This window comes from Malus domestica, chromosome 12 (assembly GCF_042453785.1).
Source record: "Malus domestica chromosome 12, GDT2T_hap1".
Taxonomy (NCBI): Eukaryota; Viridiplantae; Streptophyta; class Magnoliopsida; order Rosales; family Rosaceae; genus Malus; species Malus domestica.
This window is the reverse complement of record NC_091672.1, coordinates 24,319,481-24,340,670: the sequence shown is the minus strand read 5'-3', so window position 1 is coordinate 24,340,670 and position 21,190 is coordinate 24,319,481. Positions and strand designations below refer to the sequence as shown.

Genomic DNA, 21,190 nt, shown 5'->3' with positions numbered 1-21,190 from the left:
TATATCTCTGTGCACACAGTGTGTTCGATGAAATGTCGCAGTGGGCTCAAGATTGCCATTTTCAGTACGTAGTATGGTACTCCGGATTTCTATTCATTTGGGTTCTTGTTTTATGCTGTTATATGTTCATATTTTATGTTTTTGTAGGATACTATCAAAAATGGTAAAGCCGGAACGAAAGGGCAGTGTATAGATAGTGCAATGAATGCGTTGAAGGATGGGTAGTGTGTGTTTATAGATAGGTGTAATGTGGAGAAAGAAAAAATGGGATGATTTTGTGAAGCTTGGTGGTAGTTCCCAAGTTGATGTTCATGCTGTGGTGCTTGATCTTCCTGCCAAGCTTTGTATATTACGAGAAATTTTTAGTTGTGACGGGAACACAAGTGATACACCACATGTTTTAATAGGAATGGTGAGAATTTTTTTTTTTAAATTTTTAACTTTGTAGCACACATATCTCACCATTTGTTTAGTGACATGTGGTGTATCATCCCGTGTACTGGTCACACTAAAGAATCTAACGAGCCATGAAGGAAACGTGCAAGGCAGGAAAGCTGTGGCGATTGTGAATAGAATGCTGCAGAAGAAAGAAGAGTGAAGGGTTTGCTAGAATTACTTGTTGCCAGAGTGAGAGTGATGTTCAATCTTCCGTTGATGCATATAGTGGACTTGGTCCGTTATATACATCTCCCAATGGTTATTCTGGTCGGAAGAACCCCGGTGCAAAAATTCAACTAGGTATAAAGAAGTTCTTAAAGAAAACAGATGGTCCTGCCAATACTGAATCAACTTTGAAGAGTGTACCGGATTCTAATGCTTCTCAAATTACTGAAGAAAAGGAAACCTCTTTGAAAGGAACACGTTTACTTTCTGAAAAATCTGGTAAGGAATCAAAGGTAGGTGAAGAGCTAGTTGTAGGCTCTGTTGGCGGTGATGGTTCTCTAAATGATGCTTCCGCTCTGGCATTTCCTTCCGTTTCAACAGCAGATTTTCAATTTGACCTTGCAAAGGCATCTGATATTATTGTTGAGAAAGTTATAGAATTTAGGAATAAGCTTGGAAATTCTAGACTTGTTTTAAGTGGACTTGAGTCATTAATCGAAGATTTTGTCTTTGGTAAGGGCTAAAGCTTCAGAGAAAAGCATTGATTCCAACAAGTTCTTCACATTTGTGGGAGATATCACTCGGCTTCGTTCATTCAGAAGGAGGTTTACACTGCAATCTAATAGCTAATGCTACCAATTGGTAAGCATTTGGAAATACTACGCAATATACATGTAAATATTTTGTTGGGTGCTAGTTCACAATATGACATTACAAATCTGTAAGATATTGGCATTTGCGTCCAATCTTTTTGAAAGAATTATGTTTACCAAGGATTCCAATGAAAAGAATAACTTGACATACTGTTGTTTTTTCAGGTTTAACAATGGAGGCTTTGTTGCATGCATTTTGCTTATTCTCTGAGCGTCAGAGATTCCAAACCAGAAATTTTCAGTGCATTACTCAGGTTTATGATTAGATCGACTCTAATTCACTTTGAAGTAGTCTAGGCATATCTGCAAGCTACATGTTACTCCTATTTTAGTCTGCTCTGTGGAGAATTTATTGGGGTAACTGAACACGCCCAATTCAATTCCTATTAAGTGTTAATCCTCTCTTTTAGTAGTTAAGTGTTAATATGGAAGACCTAATCATCACGATCGATACTTCGTATTTGTCAATTTAAAGTCTTAAATGATAGAAGTTTTTGTCCTATAATTGTAGTTGAGGTTCATCCTAAAACCAGTTGAAATTGGGCGAGTGACTCAACTCTTGTAAAAGCAGATGAGTATTTCATTGTGCTCTGACATGAAAGTGAGAATATTGATTGAACCGTAGTTTGCTGATTTTGTAAAAGCGGTTGAGTTTTTCATTTCTTCTTGTTACCTGAGAGGGTTGGCTTTTGCCTTTTGGTGCGATCTCAGACATAAAAGTTGGTGAGGAAATTCTGAAACAAAAAACGCTGGTTTGCTCTCTTATAAATTGAGGTGAAAAATAAATCATTAGGTGTTGTGGTACTGGATATGATGAGTTTAAAATTGAATGGCCAGATGATAAAACATATCGTAATTCAGAAGTCAAGATTTTCGTAATTCAGAAGATACACAATAAACTTTTACAAATACAACTAGAACATACACAAATTTAAAAGGTAAAACCAAAAAGCAAACTTCTTATTTGTTGGATCTCAAATGTGGCCTCGATCAATTAACTACGGTACTGCCATCGTAATTCATTACTGTTTCTTGTGTTCATAAAAAAGGCGAGGACTGACCACATTTAACAACACATTGTTTCTTGCAGAGTCGTATACATTCATGTTGCATATGGAATGGGGCCTCGATCAATTAACTACGGTACTGCCATCGTTCTGTTTTGGATTGCTGATTTTATGCCCAATGTGGCCTTCGGCTTGGATTAGGGTGTAGCTGAAATGGCCCATTCGGAGGCCTAAAGACCTGCAAGCAAAATTACTTTTTTGCATGTCTAAATTCCAAATCGGACGGACAGGAGTGAAAATTGTAGGGGTAATTTTGTTATTGCAGTTTTTTTGGGGTGGGTGGGGGTGGAAATTGTAGGTTAATTTTCTTAAAAGGCTGATGGTTTTTTGCTTCAGTTTTTTGTTTGATGAGAATGATGGATTGTATGTGTTAATGTAGTTGTCATAGATATATATATATATATATATATATATATATATATACATAGAGAGCTTAAGGGGAGGGATCCCAAAAAATGGGGATTAGGTATGGGGCCCACTTCACATCAAATTTCAACGATCCGAACCGTCTATTTTGTTAGTCTCGATTCATAGATCATCCTTGCAAAATATTAGCTAAATTGGAAATGTTTAAGACATCTAATTGGGTTCAAGGAAATGAACGAATACTTTGTTATATAAGAAAATATGAAATTTGATATTGATAATTAAATAGGCAAATGGTTTCGGATTGAATTGAATTTTTGCAAGGATGATCTATGAATCGAGACTAACAAAATAGACGGTTCGGATCGTTGAAATTTAATGTGAAGTGGGCCCCACACCTAATCCCCATTTTTTTCAAAAAATGGGGATCCCTCCCCTTAAGCTCTCTGTATATATATTTATTACCGTTATCTGGTACATACCGAATTACATCGGCCAATTTTTTGTACAATTGTTTGGTTTGGAATTGGAATTTGGGAATTTGCGTGGGTTTTTTTTTTTTTTTTTGGTGGACACAAGCCGTAGACGAACATGTGATAACTTCAACTGACTTCAACAATAAAAAATAAAAAACAAAAGTTAGCCGAACCAAAGATGTTACAGGTTACCTTGTATGTATCTATGTGTTTGACAAGGTTCAACTGAACCTTTTAGGGTTAGCCACTCACTTTGAAATGATCTTAATGTAAAATTATTTAAGGAAAACTAATGAAAGTTATAACAACTATAGACATTGGATCAAATTTCAACGGTCCGGATCTCAAACTTGGTAGATTTGGCTTCCATAAATTTGTACCAAACTAACACTATGTTTGGATGAAGAAGTTTAAGATTACCAAGGAATTTTAAAATGACAGAAATTGAAGGGACGAGATTTTATTTTTTAGAATTTGTAAATTTTCTTGTTTGGTTAACCTAAAAGAACAATGAAATTCAATATGGAATTTGTTATTTTTAAACTCTGGATGCGAATAATATAAGCACACAAATTTAACCCTCTTTTTGACAATTGTAGTATAGATGTAAGTAGGGATCGTTCTAAACCGGGGATTAGGAGGGATTGCTAAATCACTTGAAAACTAATTTAAAAACATAAAAACAAAGTTAAAAATGTAAACAAAAGATTTTAAAACAAGAAAGTAAAAGGGGGATTTGAGTTTGGTGAAGTTGAAAGTAAAAACGAATAAACTAAAAACTTAAATAGATTTTAAACAAATTTGGGTTGAATGGATAATGGAAGGCTAGCTAAGGGGTTCTTCTCCACACATGTCTTGCTTGCATACAAAATGATTTCCAATTGCATTTCAATAACTTATTAATTCTCAACGCCCCAAATTAACCGTGAATTGCACTAATTTACCCTCAGTTTTTCCACAAGTTATTGGGTTGGATGATTGCATACGACAACCCAAAATATTCCCTACAAGTTCCCTACATGAATTGCATAATAGAGATACAAGCAAGAATCATTAAGTTCTATGAAAAACATAAGCATTGACGAGGCACTCGTTACTATGATTTGCATGAAACTTATGCCAAGGATTTACTTAACACAATCGTGACTAGCGACTTTTACTACTCATGAATATAAGTTCATAACGATTAGGTGAAATTCCCTTATACTCTAGCATCATATTTATGCATGCAAACTAAGTATGCATCCCTAATCAACATACATAAACATGTTATCAATCAAATAGATAAGTAAATCGAATTCATAACTTATGAAACGCAATTAAAAGTAATCAAATCATATTGCAAGCATTAACATGGTTTCGAATCCCCCCCTAGCCAAGGGGGGTTTAGTTCCTCATTATTACAAAACAAAGATAAACAAATTTAAACATTGAAAAACAAAGGAAAGAAAGCACCTAAACGTTCCAACGATCTATGTTGGATAGCAAGTGCGTCTAAGGACTTTTCTCCTTCTCTTTGCCGCAACAACAAGGTTGGAATGATGTTGAAGGGTTGGTTATTTGGAGGAATGGATGGGAAGGGGTTTAGATATGTAGGAGAGGCAAGGAAAGGCTTGGAGAATGGTTAATTTCTGGATGATTTGAATGAGGTTGATGCCATGGTATTTATAGGAAGAGGATGGACTTGTTTAACACAAAATGTTGGTGGAATTGAGTAGGTGAGCATGGCAAAGAGTGGGAATTGTTGGTGGGTTAGGTATTGAGTCATCCACTCACATGTCATGGTTAGCTAAGCATTGCATCATCCACTCACATGTCATGGTGAGCTAAGCATTGCATCATCCACTCACATGTCATGGTGAGTTAAGCATTGCATCATTACTCAAATTTCTGGTGGAGGTGGAAGTAAAAGCCACAACATTGATGTGTTTTGAGTGAAGTTTTGGCCAATCCTTCTAGAAATTTATCCCTTCTTGCAACTTGTATTTGTTTCACCAGATTTTTAGCATGTTCTTAGCCTCTTTTGTCTTCAAATTCGTCCATCCATCTTGCTCATATCATATGTAATCCATTCCAAGCTCAAAACTGCTCCAAAATGCACCAAAATGCACTTTCTTGCTACCTTAGCCCTTTGGACCTACAAACACACGAAAATGGCTTAAAGTACTAAAATAACTAAGAACTAATAACGTAAATGCAAGAAAACTAGTTAACTAAGTCGCATAAATATGCGTCTATCAAATTCCCCCACACTTAGCTTTTGCTAGTCCTCGAGCAAAACAAAGAAACAAAACATAAGAACAAAACAAAACCTAAACCTTCCAACAATTACCTTAGGGATTTTCAATGCAACATGACATGCAAAAGATCATCATAACCACAGATTTTTGCCTTCCCTACCCTTGAGCACATACTTAATCAAAGTCACCACATACTAGTTCACATATAACCAATTAAAACGATGTTTTGAATGTAGTAACATGCCTTAGAGAATTTGCTCAATTCCTTACAAGATACACTCTTATTTTCACTCTGATTTTCTGACTATTTACCCTACACTAGATGTATGTGAGAAGATTGATGTAAACATGAAAACGAACACTCACATATGTTTATAGCAAAGAAAGCAATTTCTGGAGTTATTAAGCATGTATAGATATGATCTCATGACTGGAATGCTACTACTTAGATGCGAGAACCAGGGACACCATATGCTCGTACCAATCCCAAACTCCACATATTGAAACACATAACACTCAAGATTGAAGTTAAGGGTTGTAACGGGGTTAGGGGTGATTGGCTAACAATGAAAGGTAAGGAAACAAACGTTTTTAAAGCATAATAAGCAAAGTAATGAAATTGATGCTTAGAATTCCCTTTGAATGCAGCAACTAACTTTAAACACAATGGGGTTATTCATTCAACTTTTTAGGGCCGATTTCAACTACAAACAACACTTGTGAGCCTTTCCTCACTTATTTCAAACTCTTTTTCTTTTCTTTTTTTTTTTCTTTTTCTTTTCTAACCCGTGCCTTATTACTTTCTTTTGGCACACAAAACACAAAAATCTCATTCCCCCACACTTGTTTCTGCATAAGGACAATCAAAAGGAATTCATTTTAAGTCATGCTTCATTATGCTTTAAAAACAAGGGTATGGATAGTCCTAATCTAGGCTAGGTAAGGGAAATGTGGTTTAACAAAGAAAACAGGCTAAACAAGGCTCAACGGGGTTAAACTTAAACAAATATGCACGGGATAAGCTTTTTGGCTCTAGTTCACTACACAACTTCATCTTGAATATGTGTTATGCAAATCAATGTCATGCTTTGAATGGAACGGGCATAAGTTCTAGTATTTGGAACTAAATGATGAAACGCCTTCTAAGTAGCAACCAAGCAAAGAATGATGAGATCATGCAACGACTTTAGAAAACAAAAATGCACAGATTAGTAACTCTCCAAAGAACGTATTAGGCTCAAGTCTCTCAAGGTTGTAGTGTTAGTTTGAGTTCCTTCCTTCAAGCATGTTACAAAAACTGATTTTTTTTCTTTGTGATTACATGTGAATTCGTAAACTATAACTATAACCAAGCATAAATCAAGAGCATATCAAACTTCCATCCATGTTTATAACTTTCTTTAGCAGTCATGCAATTAAAAACCAAATCCTCATTATTTGTGTTGGAAGGTACCCTAAGACACAAACAAACACACAAAAACAACTCTTTTTGGCTTTTTCAAAACAATTTTTTTTTCAAATTTTTGTCAAATTTTCGGATTTTTATGTCAAAACATACTAACATGCTTAAAAACACACTAAAAACACTTAAAACAGCAAGAAACAACATTGTAAGTGATAGGTGAATAAAATCCCACGAAAATCATGCAACAGCAACTTGTTTACCCCCCCACACTTAAATCTAACATTGTCCTCAATGTTTCAAACATAAACTCACACAAAAGCAAACAAACAAACAACGAGGAAACATGATAAACATGGCAAAGTAAAAGCAACAGAGAGGAGGGTTAAAGAACGCAAACACCTGGTTTTGGAGTCGGAAATTCCTAGGTCTTCTTTATTTCCATGGGTTGCCTCCATCACTAATGAGAACTCTAGGCATGCCAAACCTAGCAAAGATATTAGTTTTCACAAAATCTGCAACAACCTTTGAATCGTTAGTCCGGGTGGCTTTGGCTTCCACCCATTTGGAAACATAATCAACAGCTAGCAAGATATAAGTGAAACCAAAAGATGGAGGGAAAGGACCCATGAAATCTATACCCCAATGTCAGAAAACACTATAATGCAAATAAAAATAAAATAAATAAATAATAAGAAACAAAATAAAGCAATTGGACTGAAAACTTCCCTAGTTTGCAGTAAAACCAAGCGATGACCCCCCAAGCTAAAATTCTGCAATCAACTTCAAGGGTGGAAATAACCAAAAGTTCCTGCAAAGAAAAGAAATAATTCAGTTTAGTAACACAAGAAAATATAAAAAAAATTGCAAACGAAAAATTGAAAATCACGATAAAAGACAATGAATAGAACTAATAAGTGATCATTGGTCGTGCTTGTTGACTTTCCACAGCTTTCCTCTTGAACAGGGTGACACTTAGCTTTTTACTTGCAAGTGATGATTTGATGATATTGTACGGCGAAGCTTTGCTCTTTGGTGATGTTGCAGTTCCTTATTTGTTCTCCAAGCAGATGTGGCAGCTTCTCTAGTTCTTCAGCTCGGACTCCTTCTGCTGGGATGATTGTACGAGCTGCATTCTTCTCTGCTTGTTTCCTCTGCATGGCGGGCAGGCACGAGGTAGAGGTATTGGTCTGTTTCTTTCTTCAATCTTTCCAAGTGCCCACCTCTTGCTCTCTTTCTCCTTGTCCCTAGCTGAGGATGAATCAGCACGTTGTCTCCACATGCTTCGAGGTATCATCTTCACTTCCCTTATACGTGAGAGACGAAGAGGAAACATAAGATGATGAGTACTCGAGAGCAAGTGCTGGCTGGAGAAAGGACAGGGAGAAAGCATGATATGAGATACTCTTGCTTTCAACCTTCATGATATGAAATACTTTTGCTTTGGATGGGTTGTTTGCAGGGGTATCCCAGGGGATGAAAAATACAGAGTGACTTGAGAGGGTTTGTTGGAAAGCCATTTCAGAGAGGAAGAAGTGCTGAGAGGGTGTGCCTTTGCTGTGGAAGGCGAAGGTAGATACTTATGGGACTTTTCTTCACAACCGGAACTATTCCCTCACTCATTGTCGGCAGCCGGTGGATGGATGAATAGTACAAATTACGCGCTTTCTGACAAAGCTGCCCGTAATTTCCGCAAAGCAGATTCCTCATTGATATCTGGAATCGGCGCTTCGAGCTTTGAGCATCGTCGATTGTAGAGGTAGCATGTGACACGTGCGGATAAATCTGGAAAAGAAGATTTGCCCGTGGGTTGAAGCCCAGCTTTTGAGAAAGCTAGCGTGTCTTTGACTGTTGAATTTCCCTCTTCGATTTCTGAATTGGTGCTTCGACAAACTGCCCGAGATTTTCGCAAAGCAATTTGCGTGTGACAAGTGACGACACGTCTGGACAAATTGATCTTTTGAAATCCGGGGTTCGGCTCGTGGTTTCTGAGCAAGCCCAGCCTTTAAGAAATGAAACGCCTCTTTTGAGAAAAGAATCCGGCTTTTGAGAAAGGAAACTCCTCTTTTGAGAAAAGAATCAGGCGTTTGAGAACGGAGCCCCGACTCTTCGATTTGCGAGAGGACGCCTCTTCAATTTCTGAGGAGCGCCTCTTTGATTTCTTCTTTTTATAGAGGCGCTAATTTTGTTCCACAACACACTTGAGCTCCCTCCTGTAAACACTCCCTTCTTGCACTTCCGAAATCTTAATCTGTCCGATCTCTTCTTTCTCAACACCTTCAGAAAATGTCTGGCCCTTCCGATCGTCGTTTTGACTTGAACATTGGTGAAGAGGCAGCTCCGCCTTCACCAGACAACATATGGCGCCCATCCTTCATATCCCCTACCGGTCCCCTTACCGTGGGGGATTCGGTGATGAAAAATGACATGACCGCTGCGGTGGTGGCCCGGAACCTTGTCACCCCAGAGATAACAAACTGCTCGCTAGACGGTCTGATGAATTGGCGGTTAAGGAGTCTCTGGCTCTTAGCGTGCAGTGTGCCGGTTCCGTGTCCAACATGGCCCAACGCCTATTTGCCCGAACCCGTCACGTTGAATCGTTGGTGGCTGAAATACAGAGTCTCAAAGAGGAGATTAAAGGACTCAAGCATGAAAATAAACAATTGCATAAGCTTGCACACAACTATGCCACAACCATGAAGAGGAAAATTGACCAGATACATGAATCTGATGGTCAGATTTTACTTGATCATCGGAGGTTTGTGGGTTTGTTCCAACAGCATCTGCCTTCGTCTTCTGGAGCGGCATCGCGTAGTGAAGCTCCAACTGATCAACCTCTGTTGCCTCCTCCTTCTGTGGCCCCGCCGACTGCTGAAGCTCCGCCGACTACTGAAGCACCACCTGACCAATGAATGCTATTAGTTTACACATCATTGTAAAATATTTTTACTTATGTTTTTTTTTTTTTTTTTTTTTTTTTTGTTGTTTTAAATTATATGTAAATTAATGTAGAAAGACTTTGGTTAACCTTCCCCCACACTTAAACTAAATAACACAAACTTACAGAAATTAACCAAATAACACAACTAACTAAACAAAACAAAATGAAAGCAGTAAAGATAAGGGTGTAAGAATTCAAATCTGATTTGGTTAGCGATTCCAAAGTCTCCCTTCGTTGAATGCTTGGGTTGCCTCCCAAGAAGCGCTTGATTTAACGTCTTTAGCCGGACGAATCTTTCCTTTAAACTCCCCTCGGCTCCAAAGCATGGAATTTATCTTTTAATGGGAGGTGATACTTGAAATGATTCGGCAATGGTTTAAATTCAAGAGTGGGTGCCTGAATCATCAAAATCAGAAAAATGTTAGTATAAATAAAAATTAAAATTGGAGAAGATGGCTTACTTTCTTTTTCCGACACAAACTCAATGACAAACACCACATCTTTGAACATTTCTGGGATTTTGAACTTGGCCAGGTTTACTATGATGGTTGTGGCTTGTCCCGTGTCATCAAACTCAACTGCTTTGGGCTTGATTGTCTCATGCACAGCCTCTTGGATGTATTCTTGATATGCTTCAACCACTTCATTCTCTTGAATCCCTTTTCTTGGTGTGCAAGGTTCTTTGAACGTTTCAATACCATCGGGAACTTGTTTTGGTGCACCAAGAATTGGGATATCACTTTGCACCTTTGGAAGAGCTTCCACAATGTCTTTTTCACTCTCTTTGATATTTGGAATAAAAAACCTACAAGGAAAAAGGACATTTGGTGGAATAATGTTAGAATGAAGTGGATTTAAAACTTCCTCACCTGAGTTGGATGATATAGGGATTTGAGGAGCTTGCAGCAAGAATTCTTCTAAACTGCCCAGGTCGTCCTCCTCCTCTTCTGCTTGCAGCAGCAATTCATCCATGTTCGGGCTGTGTTTGGATGGTTCTGGGACAGCTTCATCCTTCATAGCACTTCCCAAAGTGATAGCATCGTGGATTTCAAAATCTTCCTTCGAATTTTCAACAGTTGAGTTGGAGAGTTCACTTTGCTCTTGAATTTGTACCATGAATTCCATAATCTCTCCCATTTGACTCTTCAATTTATCCAACTTCTTGTCTTGATTTTGTTGGTCCTGCGTCAAAGAGGTTAGTACTTGAAGAATTTGATCACTATCCATGGACATACTTGAATTTGATTGGAATTGTTGTGGGGTATGCAGTGGTGGCTGTATAGGTGTGGTGTAGAACTCCTCATATGGCTGCCAATATGCATCTTGTTGAGCCTCCTTGGCTTGATTTTGTGAGCCCTGCACCAAACAATTTAATTCATTAAGAATTTGATTATAATTTATTGACGAACCTGAGTTTGATTAAGCATATTGCATAGGTTTTGAATAGAACTCCTCCTCTTGCTGCCAATATCCCTCTTGTTGGAATTGTTGAGGTTTCCCCCACATATAATTTGAATGATCTCTCCAAGCCGAATTGTAAGCGTTGGAAAACATGTTGTTGCTTGGTTGATCATAGCCTTGATAACCCCAAGCATCTTCGTTCACAGTGAATTGAGGATGTTGATATCCTTGCCCATAGGGCACATCAAATGTAGGGACACTTGGCATTGTGGTCCGTTCGGCATTATGAGTCAATTGAGCAGTGAGCTGTGCCAATTGAGCTTGAATGGTCGCAAGTGCCATGTCTTGCTCCATTTGTACCTAAAATCAAAGAAAGAAAAATAACTCAAATATCAAAAGTAACACAAAACAAGGAAAACAAAACTAAGTCAGAAACTAAAACAAAAACAAACTAAACAAAAAGAAAAGAACCAAGGGATTAGCAAAGTTGCTAATCCCCGGCAACGGCGCCAAAAATTTGATGCGAATAATATAAGCACACAAATTTAACCCTCTTTTTGACAATTGTAGTATAGATGTAAGTAGGGATCGTTCTAAACCGGGGATTAGGAGGGATTGCTAAATCACTTGAAAACTAATTTAAAAACATAAAAACAAAGTTAAAAATGTAAACAAAAGATTTTAAAACAAGAAAGTAAAAGGGGGATTTGAGTTTGGTGAAGTTGAAAGTAAAAACGAATAAACTAAAAACTTAAATAGATTTTAAACAAATTTGGGTTGAATGGATAATGGAAGGCTAGCTAAGGGGTTCTTCTCCACACATGTCTTGCTTGCATACAAAATGATTTCCAATTGCATTTCAATAACTTATTAATTCTCAACGCCCCAAATTAACCGTGAATTGCACTAATTTACCCTCAGTTTTTCCACAAGTTATTGGGTTGGATGATTGCATACGACAACCCAAAATATTCCCTACAAGTTCCCTACATGAATTGCATAATAGAGATACAAGCAAGAATCATTAAGTTCTATGAAAAACATAAGCATTGACGAGGCACTCGTTACTATGATTTGCATGAAACTTATGCCAAGGATTTACTTAACACAATCGTGACTAGCGACTTTTACTACTCATGAATATAAGTTCATAACGATTAGGTGAAATTCCCTTATACTCTAGCATCATATTTATGCATGCAAACTAAGTATGCATCCCTAATCAACATACATAAACATGTTATCAATCAAATAGATAAGTAAATCGAATTCATAACTTATGAAACGCAATTAAAAGTAATCAAATCATATTGCAAGCATTAACATGGTTTCGAATCCCCCCTAGCCAAGGGGGGTTTAGTTCCTCATTATTACAAAACAAAGATAAACAAATTTAAACATTGAAAAACAAAGGAAAGAAAGCACCTAAACGTTCCAACGATCCATGTTGGATAGCAAGTGCGTCTAAGGACTTTTCTCCTTCTCTTTGCCGCAACAACAAGGTTGGAATGATGTTGAAGGGTTGGTTATTTGGAGGAATGGATGGGAAGGGGTTTAGATATGTAGGAGAGGCAAGGAAAGGCTTGGAGAATGGTTAATTTCTGGATGATTTGAATGAGGTTGATGCCATGGTATTTATAGGAAGAGGATGGACTTGTTTAACACAAAATGTTGGTGGAATTGAGTAGGTGAGCATGGCAAAGAGTGGGAATTGTTGGTGGGTTAGGTATTGAGTCATCCACTCACATGTCATGGTTAGCTAAGCATTGCATCATCCACTCACATGTCATGGTGAGCTAAGCATTGCATCATCCACTCACATGTCATGGTGAGTTAAGCATTGCATCATTACTCAAATTTCTGGTGGAGGTGGAAGTAAAAGCCACGGCATTGATGTGTTTTGAGTGAAGTTTTGGCCAATCCTTCTAGAAATTTATCCCTTATTGCAACTTGTATTTGTTTCACCAGATTTTTAGCATGTTCTTAGCCTCTTTTGTCTTCAAATTCGTCCATCCATCTTGCTCATATCATATGTAATCCATTCCGAGCTCAAAACTGCTCCAAAATGCACCAAAATGCACTTTCTTGCTACCTTAGCCCTTTGGACCTACAAACACACGAAAATGGCTTAAAGTACTAAAATAACTAAGAACTAATAACGTAAATGCAAGAAAACTAGTTAACTAAGTCGCATAAATATGCGTCTATCAACTCTCAATCATAGAAATTGGAAAATGACACATATTTACATGGAATTTAAACTTGGGAATTGAATGTCCCAAATTCCAAGTTTTTTTTCCACATGAAAATTCTAAATTTCTATGTTTATGAATCCAAACAAGGGAATTGGTGTATGTCAATTTATAAATTCCGACTTTTCCTTAAATTTCAAGTTTATTTCTATCATCCAAACATAGTGTAACTATCTTTACTGGATATTATACAGGTTATATCCGTCTTTACACAATACTCACTATATTCATCCGGTTTCTCTGCTGGATTGTAAAGACAATACTCGCTATATTCATCCGGTTTCTCTGCTGGATTGCATGGATGAAGAGTATGACGTCATAGTTCTGGAGACAGGTCTGAAGGAATACATTTCTGAATGGCCTTTCTCCGTAGATGGTGTCAAAGTAACTCTAACTCCATATTCTTTTTCATTCCTTGCACTTCTTTTCTCTTATTTTATATTAAAGTATAGTTTTACTTTTTCCTAGGTGATTATCTGGGATTTTTAATTTATTGTTAATTGGCACTTTAAGTGCTCAGCTCTAGCTCTATTGAATTATTCCAAATTTGAAAATTTCTCAATTCTAGCGTTATGAGTGTAAATTGGATACTTTAGGACAGGTTATGGAATAGTATTTTTTTGAGTTTCGTCTGTAAAATAGGAGCAACCATATTTTGAACAACTTTTTATTCCGATGCAAATTGGGCTTGTACTGACATTCGTCAATCGACATCTAGCTATCTTTTATTTCTAGGTTTGAATCTCATATCATGGAGTTCTACAAAACGTCCTACTGTTTCTTACTGTAGTGCGGAGTCTAAGTATCGTGCTCTTGCTCACACCTGTATCGAATCTCTTTGGGTGTCTTACTTACTTCATGAACTTCGGTTTCAGGCCTCTTTGCCCACCTATCTCTTTTGTGATAACCTTAGTACTAGGTATATTGCAGCCAACCGACTGTTTCATGCTCGCACAAAGCATATTGAGTTAGATTATCATTTTGTTAGTGAACATGTTAAGCTTGGTACCCACAAAGTTCATTTCATCCAGTCCTTGGATCAACCTGCAAATCTCTTGACAAAAGGTCTATCTAAACCATGGATTCTTCTTCTATGATCCAAACTTGTCGCCTCTCGACCGTCCAGTTTGCCGGGATGTTAGAGAATGAGTCTTGTCCAAGGAAATCGTCTCTCTTAAGGTTTAGCAATTAATATTGTAATCTAGTTATGATTGTATTCATAATTTGAAGAGATCCTTACTTATACACCAAGTAAACACTATTGTATGTATAGGCCTTTTTACTATGAACGTAATTATCAAGTTTATAATTTCTATAAATTTAACATGTTGTAGGTCACCGGAATACAGAGGGCTTAACACAATTATAGAAAAAATTATCACAGAAAGACAGTTGAAAAAGAAAAGGATAAGAAAATTTTGATGCCTAACATGATAAGGAAAGGTCCTCACAAATTTCTTATGAAATAACGATGTTAAACAATTAGAAAAATAATTAAAGCAAACCCATCTTTAAAGGGCGCGTAAGGATTGTGATTAGAAAATACTTTTTGTTTACACGTGAGTGATTGCGAAGAGGCTAATGTATGGATAAAATCCAAATCGAATCGGATCTTGTCAATTTTCGGGTCGACGATGTGTGACATGTGTCCCATTATGCAAGCACCAGGCACCGGCAATAGAAGCTTGGGGCTTCCAGCCCAGCGGAAGAAGAAACCGTTGCTTTTCCGCCGTTAATTCAAAAGTGCCTCGCAGAGTCTTCCGAAACATGGACATGGATATCGACGAAACAGCCAAAGGTACGACCTTTCTCCAAAACGCCGCGTTTTACCATTCTCAGTCGTCGTCTCCTTCGGTGATCATAAAACCTGGACGCCCTTTTGACGGTGGAAGAAAAACAAGGAAAGCCTGTCGTAGTAATATTGGTGGGTGCGCCTGGAAGCGGCAAGTCTACCTTCAGTGAACATGTGATGCGCTCCACTCGCCCTTTGGTTCGCGTTTGTCAGGTATATCTCTGTGCACACAGTGTTTTCGATGAAATGTCGCAGTGGGCTCAAGATTGCTATTTTCAGTACGTAGTATGGTACTCCGGATTTCTATTCATTTGGGTTCTTGTTTTATGCTGTTACAGGTTCATATTTTTTGTTTTTGATTTGATTGACTCTAATTCACTTTGAAGTAGTCTAGGCATATATGCAATCTACATGTTACTCCTATTTTAGTTTTTGACTAACGAAGGCCATATATAGTCGATCATATATACATACCGTTATAGGTGGAAGAAAAACAGAATGGTTTGTGTATACTCATGTTGATTTTCTGGGTAGCAAGAGAAATATATTCTCCGAAAAACTCATGTATTGTATGTAACTATGGTATCGTGGAATTGTGACTGTCGTAGTCTGCTCTGTGGAGAATTGATGGGGTAACTGAACATGCCCAATTCAAATCATATTAAGTGTTAATTCTCTCTTTCAGTAGTTAAGTGTTAATATGGAAGACCTAATCATCGCGATCGATACTTCGCATTTGCCAACTTAAAGTCTTAAATGATAGAAGTTTTTGTCCTATAGTTGAAGTTGAGGTTCATCCTAAAATCAGTTGAAATTGGGCGAGTGACTCAACTCTTGTAAAAGCAGATGAGTATTTCATTGTGCTCTGACATGAAAGGGAGAATACCGATTGAACCGTCGTTTGCTGATTTTGTAAAAGCGGTTGAGTTTTTCATTTCTTCTTGTTACCTGAGAGGGTTGGCTTTTGCCTTTTGGTGCGATCTCAGACATAAAAGTTGGTGAGGAAATTCTAAAACAAAAAGCACTGGTTTGCTCTCTTATAAATTGAGGTGAAAAATAAACTGGATATGATGAGTTTAAAATTGAATTGCAAGATGTTAAAACATATCGCAATTTAGAAGTCAAGATATTCTTTGTAGTACACTCTTTTGGGTGGAGTTGGTCTCGACATCGTACTACACAATTCGAACAAATAATACATTACATGTGGTACACTCTTTTGGGTATATCAATTTACACTAACTTCAAGAACCTCGACGGTACGAGGAAGTTTATTGAAAACAAGGCATAAAGATACACAATAAACTATTACAAATATAACTATAACATACACAAATTTAAAAGGTAAAACCAAAAAGCAAACCTCTTATTTGTTGGATCTCAAATTCCCCAGGCATAGCTTGAGGTCCAGCTCCATTGGTCCCCATGATCATTAACTTCAGCGTCTGAACCTCTGATTTATGTGGACATGTCTTCGGTGAGGACCAATTCTATCTTCAAGCTGAGGGAATATCTTAACAAGGATTTTATACATTGTTTTGTAATACCATTTACTCCATCTCTTGCACAACACAAGTGACCCGACCGCAACTCCAAAGCCAACAATAAATCCAACTTCAACACTGATAAGATCCCAATCAATTCTGTGCGCAGAATTAGAATGTTTGCCTTCTAATGTTGGTGGCAACCTTGGTGATCCGTCATCTAACGGTGGCCCATATAATCCTTTATTGCCTGCGAAAGAATCTGCTGAAAAAGACTGAATCTGAGTGCCGGTTGGAATCTTCCCGACAAGTTGATTGCTCGACAGATTTAGGAATGAGAGGAAATTAAGTTTGGAAAGTTGTGATGGAATTGTTCCGCTCAATTTGTTGTCCGAAAGGTCTAAGGACTCAAGCTGTCGTAGATTACCTAATGATGATGGGATTGCGCCTGTGAGAGCATTACTGGACAAGTTTAGGCCATGAAGTGATGTGAGCTTTCCCACTTCCTCAGGTATTGATCCATTAAAATTGTTGCAGGAGATGTCAATTGAGGTGAAGACTGTTAAGATCCTTGCCAATTCCATCTCTTGACCTTTGGTGGTAACTGTTACGGTATCCTGATAGTACACCTGGCCGTTGACTAAAACTTGAAATTGGAGGTGATTAATCTTTGACACGGCACCATCTTTGTCAGCCATCATTGCTTGCCACGTTTTCAAAAAACTTCCTGGTATTTCGCCAGTAAAATTGTTGCGAGCTAAGTCAATAATTTGAAGCTTTGGCCAGTCTCTTTTAGTCTTGAGGCATTCAATGCTATCATAAAATTTGTTGAAACGCAAGACAAGTACACGCAAGCTGGATATGTTCTGCAATGAGCATGGAAAGACATCTGTTATCTGATTGTTTCCCAGGTTTAACACCTCTAACATTGTGCAGTTGGTTAGAGATTTTGGGAACTGACCACCAATCACATTGCCATTGAGGTCTAGAGTTTGTAGACTACAGTTCTCAGGAAAATTATCAGGAAGAGTGCCAGAAAGTTTGTTTCTCCTTAAATCAAGTACTGCAAGAGGCCCGTTCCTTGCAGTCAAGCACTGGGGAATCATGCCACTTAAGGAATTATTGGACAGATCAAGAACCTCAAGAGATGTCGCCTTGCATACTGATTCTGGAATGATCCCGTGGATGTGATTACTTGCAAGAGAGAAGAACACAGTGCTCACAAGGAAATCACCAATTTCTGCCGGTATGCTTGAGCTGAAATTATTTCTTGAGTAATCCAGATAACCGGCATATGGTGGAAGCATTGGAATTGGTCCCTGAAGCTGGTTGGAATGAAGGTCAAGCACAGAGAAAGAAAGATTGAGGAAAGGACCTGGTAGATTTACCAGAGAGTTGCAAGAAAGATTTAGTTCACCAAGAGTACTAAGCCTCCAAATCCAGTTGGGTATTTCATGGATCTGGTTTAGGGATAGGTCCAAAACCTCTAATATTGATTGATTTCTCAAGAAATCAGGAAAGGTTCTCAACTTTCCAGCAGCTAATTTCAATGTGCGAAGTTGAGGACAGGAGTAGGAGGAATTGGAACTGTAATGATTAATTAGCAAGCTATTGTATGAAAGATAAAGTTCTTGGAGATTTTTCAGTTGTTGAATATCATTAAGCAGAAAGGACCCACTGAAGTTGTTTGAAGAAAGTGAGAGAAAATGAAGCTGTCGTAGATTAAAGATGGACATGGGTATAGGCCCTTCCAAACTATTGCTACTCAAATCAAGGACTTGTAGGGAAGAAAAATTACCAAATTCAGGTAACTGGCCAGAGAAGTGATTGTAAGAAAGGTATAAATGTTGCAGCATGGGAAGAGAAAACAGAGATGACGGAATAGTCCCATCAAGTAGATTGTTAGAAAGGTCTAAATGTTGCAGCATGGGAAGAGAAAACAGAGATGACGGAATAGTCCCATCAAGTAGATTGTTATAAAGATATATCGAGGTTAGATTCTTTGCCATACTGAAGGATGGAACTGAACCATTGAACTCATTCCCTTGCAAGTCAAAATTAACCAATTGATGAAGGTGTTCTGTTGACCTTGGGATTGATCCAATGAAATTGCACCACGAAATATCTATGTTGGACAACATTTTGAGGTTGCCAATAGAGTTCGGTAGAAACCCTGAAAAGTTAGCCCTCCTTAGAACCAAGGACCGAAGAGATGCATTCTTTGGAAATTCTGGTAAGGAACCCTGAAGCTGTGGATTCGAAGATAAGTCAATAGTCTGTAGTGTAGGTACCTGGAAGATCTTCTCTGGGAATGTACCATATAAGCCAGAATCGCTTAGGTGCAAGGAAGTCAAATTTGGGAACTTTGAGAAGAACTCAGGAACTTGAATAGAGAAATCATTGTAATCTAAACGAATAACCGAGAGCGATTGAAGCTTCAGTAATGAACTATCAATAGGGCCTGAAAGAGAACAAGCGGACAAGCTCAGCACCCTCAATTTTGGCAGTGAAGATGATATAGCTTGGCACCATTCAGTCCCCTGTGCTGATATATTCACGCCATCAAGATAAAGTTTAACAAGCTCAGAAAAGTTCCGAATGAGCACTTTCAAATTCGGCTTCTCAAGATTCAACTGAATAACGAGGGTAGACAAATCAAGAGTTACCAACCTCGTCAAGTGCGAAATCTCAATCGGAACCTGCTCCGCAAAGCCAGCATTCGACAAGTTCAGATTGGTCAAACCTGTTAGCTGCTTGAACTCGGAAGGAATCTGAGTGTAGTTGAAGTTGTTGTAAGCCAAATTCAGGTTCTCGATCGACTTCAGACCGAAAAGAGGACTGGAATTATCAAGTCCCCCAGTAATCGCCTCGTTGCTCAAGTCCAGATTCGAAACACAACCCTGTTTGCAGGACACTCCTTCCCAAGAGCAGTAGTCCGAGGCATTGTTCCACTTCACAAGTTTTCGAGACGTTGCAGGGTCAAATGTGAGGCTGTCCTTCAATTTTAGCAGCAAAGATTGCTGATCGCCGGGACATTGGGTAGAGACCACAAACGTATGGAAGGTGAGTGAAACATAGCAAATGCGGAGTAAGAAAAGCCATGAAAGCAGAGGAGTTTTCATCGGAGGTTGTTGCTGATGTGTGACACAAATGTAAGGAAGGAACAGCTTAGGCAGGTCCCTAGTTATTCTTCTTTGTAATTATAGAATGTGTAATGGCGTGTGAGCCAAAGACCAATTTGGTCTTAGTCAGTGTCGGCTGTGGGGGTCCCATTTTATTGAACTGTGATTTGTTGTGATGTGGTTGTAATTTGAACTTTAGTTCCGCACAACCAATTGCACAACATCTACATGTATAACCATTTCATCTCCCATTTTCCCTTATCTCAAGTACAAAATAGTGAAAACTACAAACAAAAAAATAAAATAATTTCCAAGCTCAAGTAGGCTGTTTAATAATTATTTCGTTTTTATTTTCCGTTTATCATTTTTTAAAGAAAATTTAAAACTTATTTAGAAAATACTTTTAATTTTAAAAAATAAAAAAATAATAATTATCAGACGGATTCTAAATAACCGAAGCGACTCAAACGGATTGACGTGTGTATGTATGGCTCTTAGAGACGCTAAGAAAAACGTGGTGATGATTTCTACCAAATCTATGGTTTGCCTGACTTGTTAACTTCAAAGTCTTTCCCCATATTCCTTGTGGGGCTTAAATTGTGGGTTGTTTTTTCAATAGCGAAATATTATTGCTTAAGAGTAATTGTAGTACTACTTTAGGCAATGTGGCAAGTGGAAATTTGTCGCATGAAAGATACTAATTAATATACTTGGATTTATATATGACACTGTAGAATTGTTAGATTAGGAAAAAAATTTGAAATGTTATAGGAATTTTTACACTTTTTTTTTAATTTATCATATGAATTAATATTTAAGCGATTTCTCATACCAATTCTATTAAGTTTTCTATCTAAAATAAATCACGTACTTTGCAATGACTTGTTTTCATTAGTGGAGCCAACAAAGGTGCATTGAGATCCTTTGACCCCAATAAATTTGGAAATATACTCTTATGGGTTTTTTGTTTTTGAACAAATGATATTATTAATATTAAAGAAAAATTGTGAATTTAATATTATAATGAACTAGTAATAATGTGGTTCAAATGAAAAGGAATGTTAGTAATAATGTGGTTCAAATGAAAGGGAATGTTCACAGCAAACAGAAAACAGACTAAAAAAAAAGAAAGGTAAAATGCCTTTGCCTTTCGGTGCCTAAAAAACAGAGACGAATGAAAGGCATTTTGATGCCTTTTGTGGTTATTAAATGCAAAGGGCAGATATGAGGGCGACACTGGTTGAAATGTCTGAAATATTACTCCTGAACATAAGTTATGGGTGCCTTGCATATGAGTTATTTTGAAGGAAAAACATAACGAAGTTAGAGTTAGATGAGAAATTAATGATTCAGAAAGTTGGTATAATAAATCGCTTGAAATTTTAGTTCAT

General features: G+C 37.6%; 1 protein-coding gene and 1 long non-coding RNA gene across 2 annotated transcripts; one reads left to right on the top strand and one right to left on the bottom strand.

The window, feature by feature from the left end:
* The first annotated feature begins 1,105 nt into the window (after positions 1–1,105).
* On the top strand, positions 1,106–1,665 carry LOC103450678 (uncharacterized). The gene is made up of 2 exons (XR_003767285.2): positions 1,106–1,245; positions 1,422–1,665. It is a non-coding gene; the product is annotated as an uncharacterized lncRNA (long non-coding RNA).
* A 14,966-nt stretch (positions 1,666–16,631) lies between these two features.
* LOC103425067 (receptor-like protein 7) lies at positions 16,632–19,799 on the bottom strand. The gene has a single exon (XM_008363143.4). It carries the CDS (start codon positions 19,797–19,799, stop codon positions 16,632–16,634), a length of 3,168 nt encoding a protein of 1,055 aa, XP_008361365.1.
* Positions 19,800–21,190: the final 1,391 nt, after the last annotated feature.

Coding starts and splice junctions, on each gene's coding strand:
- LOC103425067 (XM_008363143.4), bottom strand. CDS start 19,799: ATGAAAACTCCTCTGCTTTCATGGCTTTTCTTACTCCGCATTTGCTAT.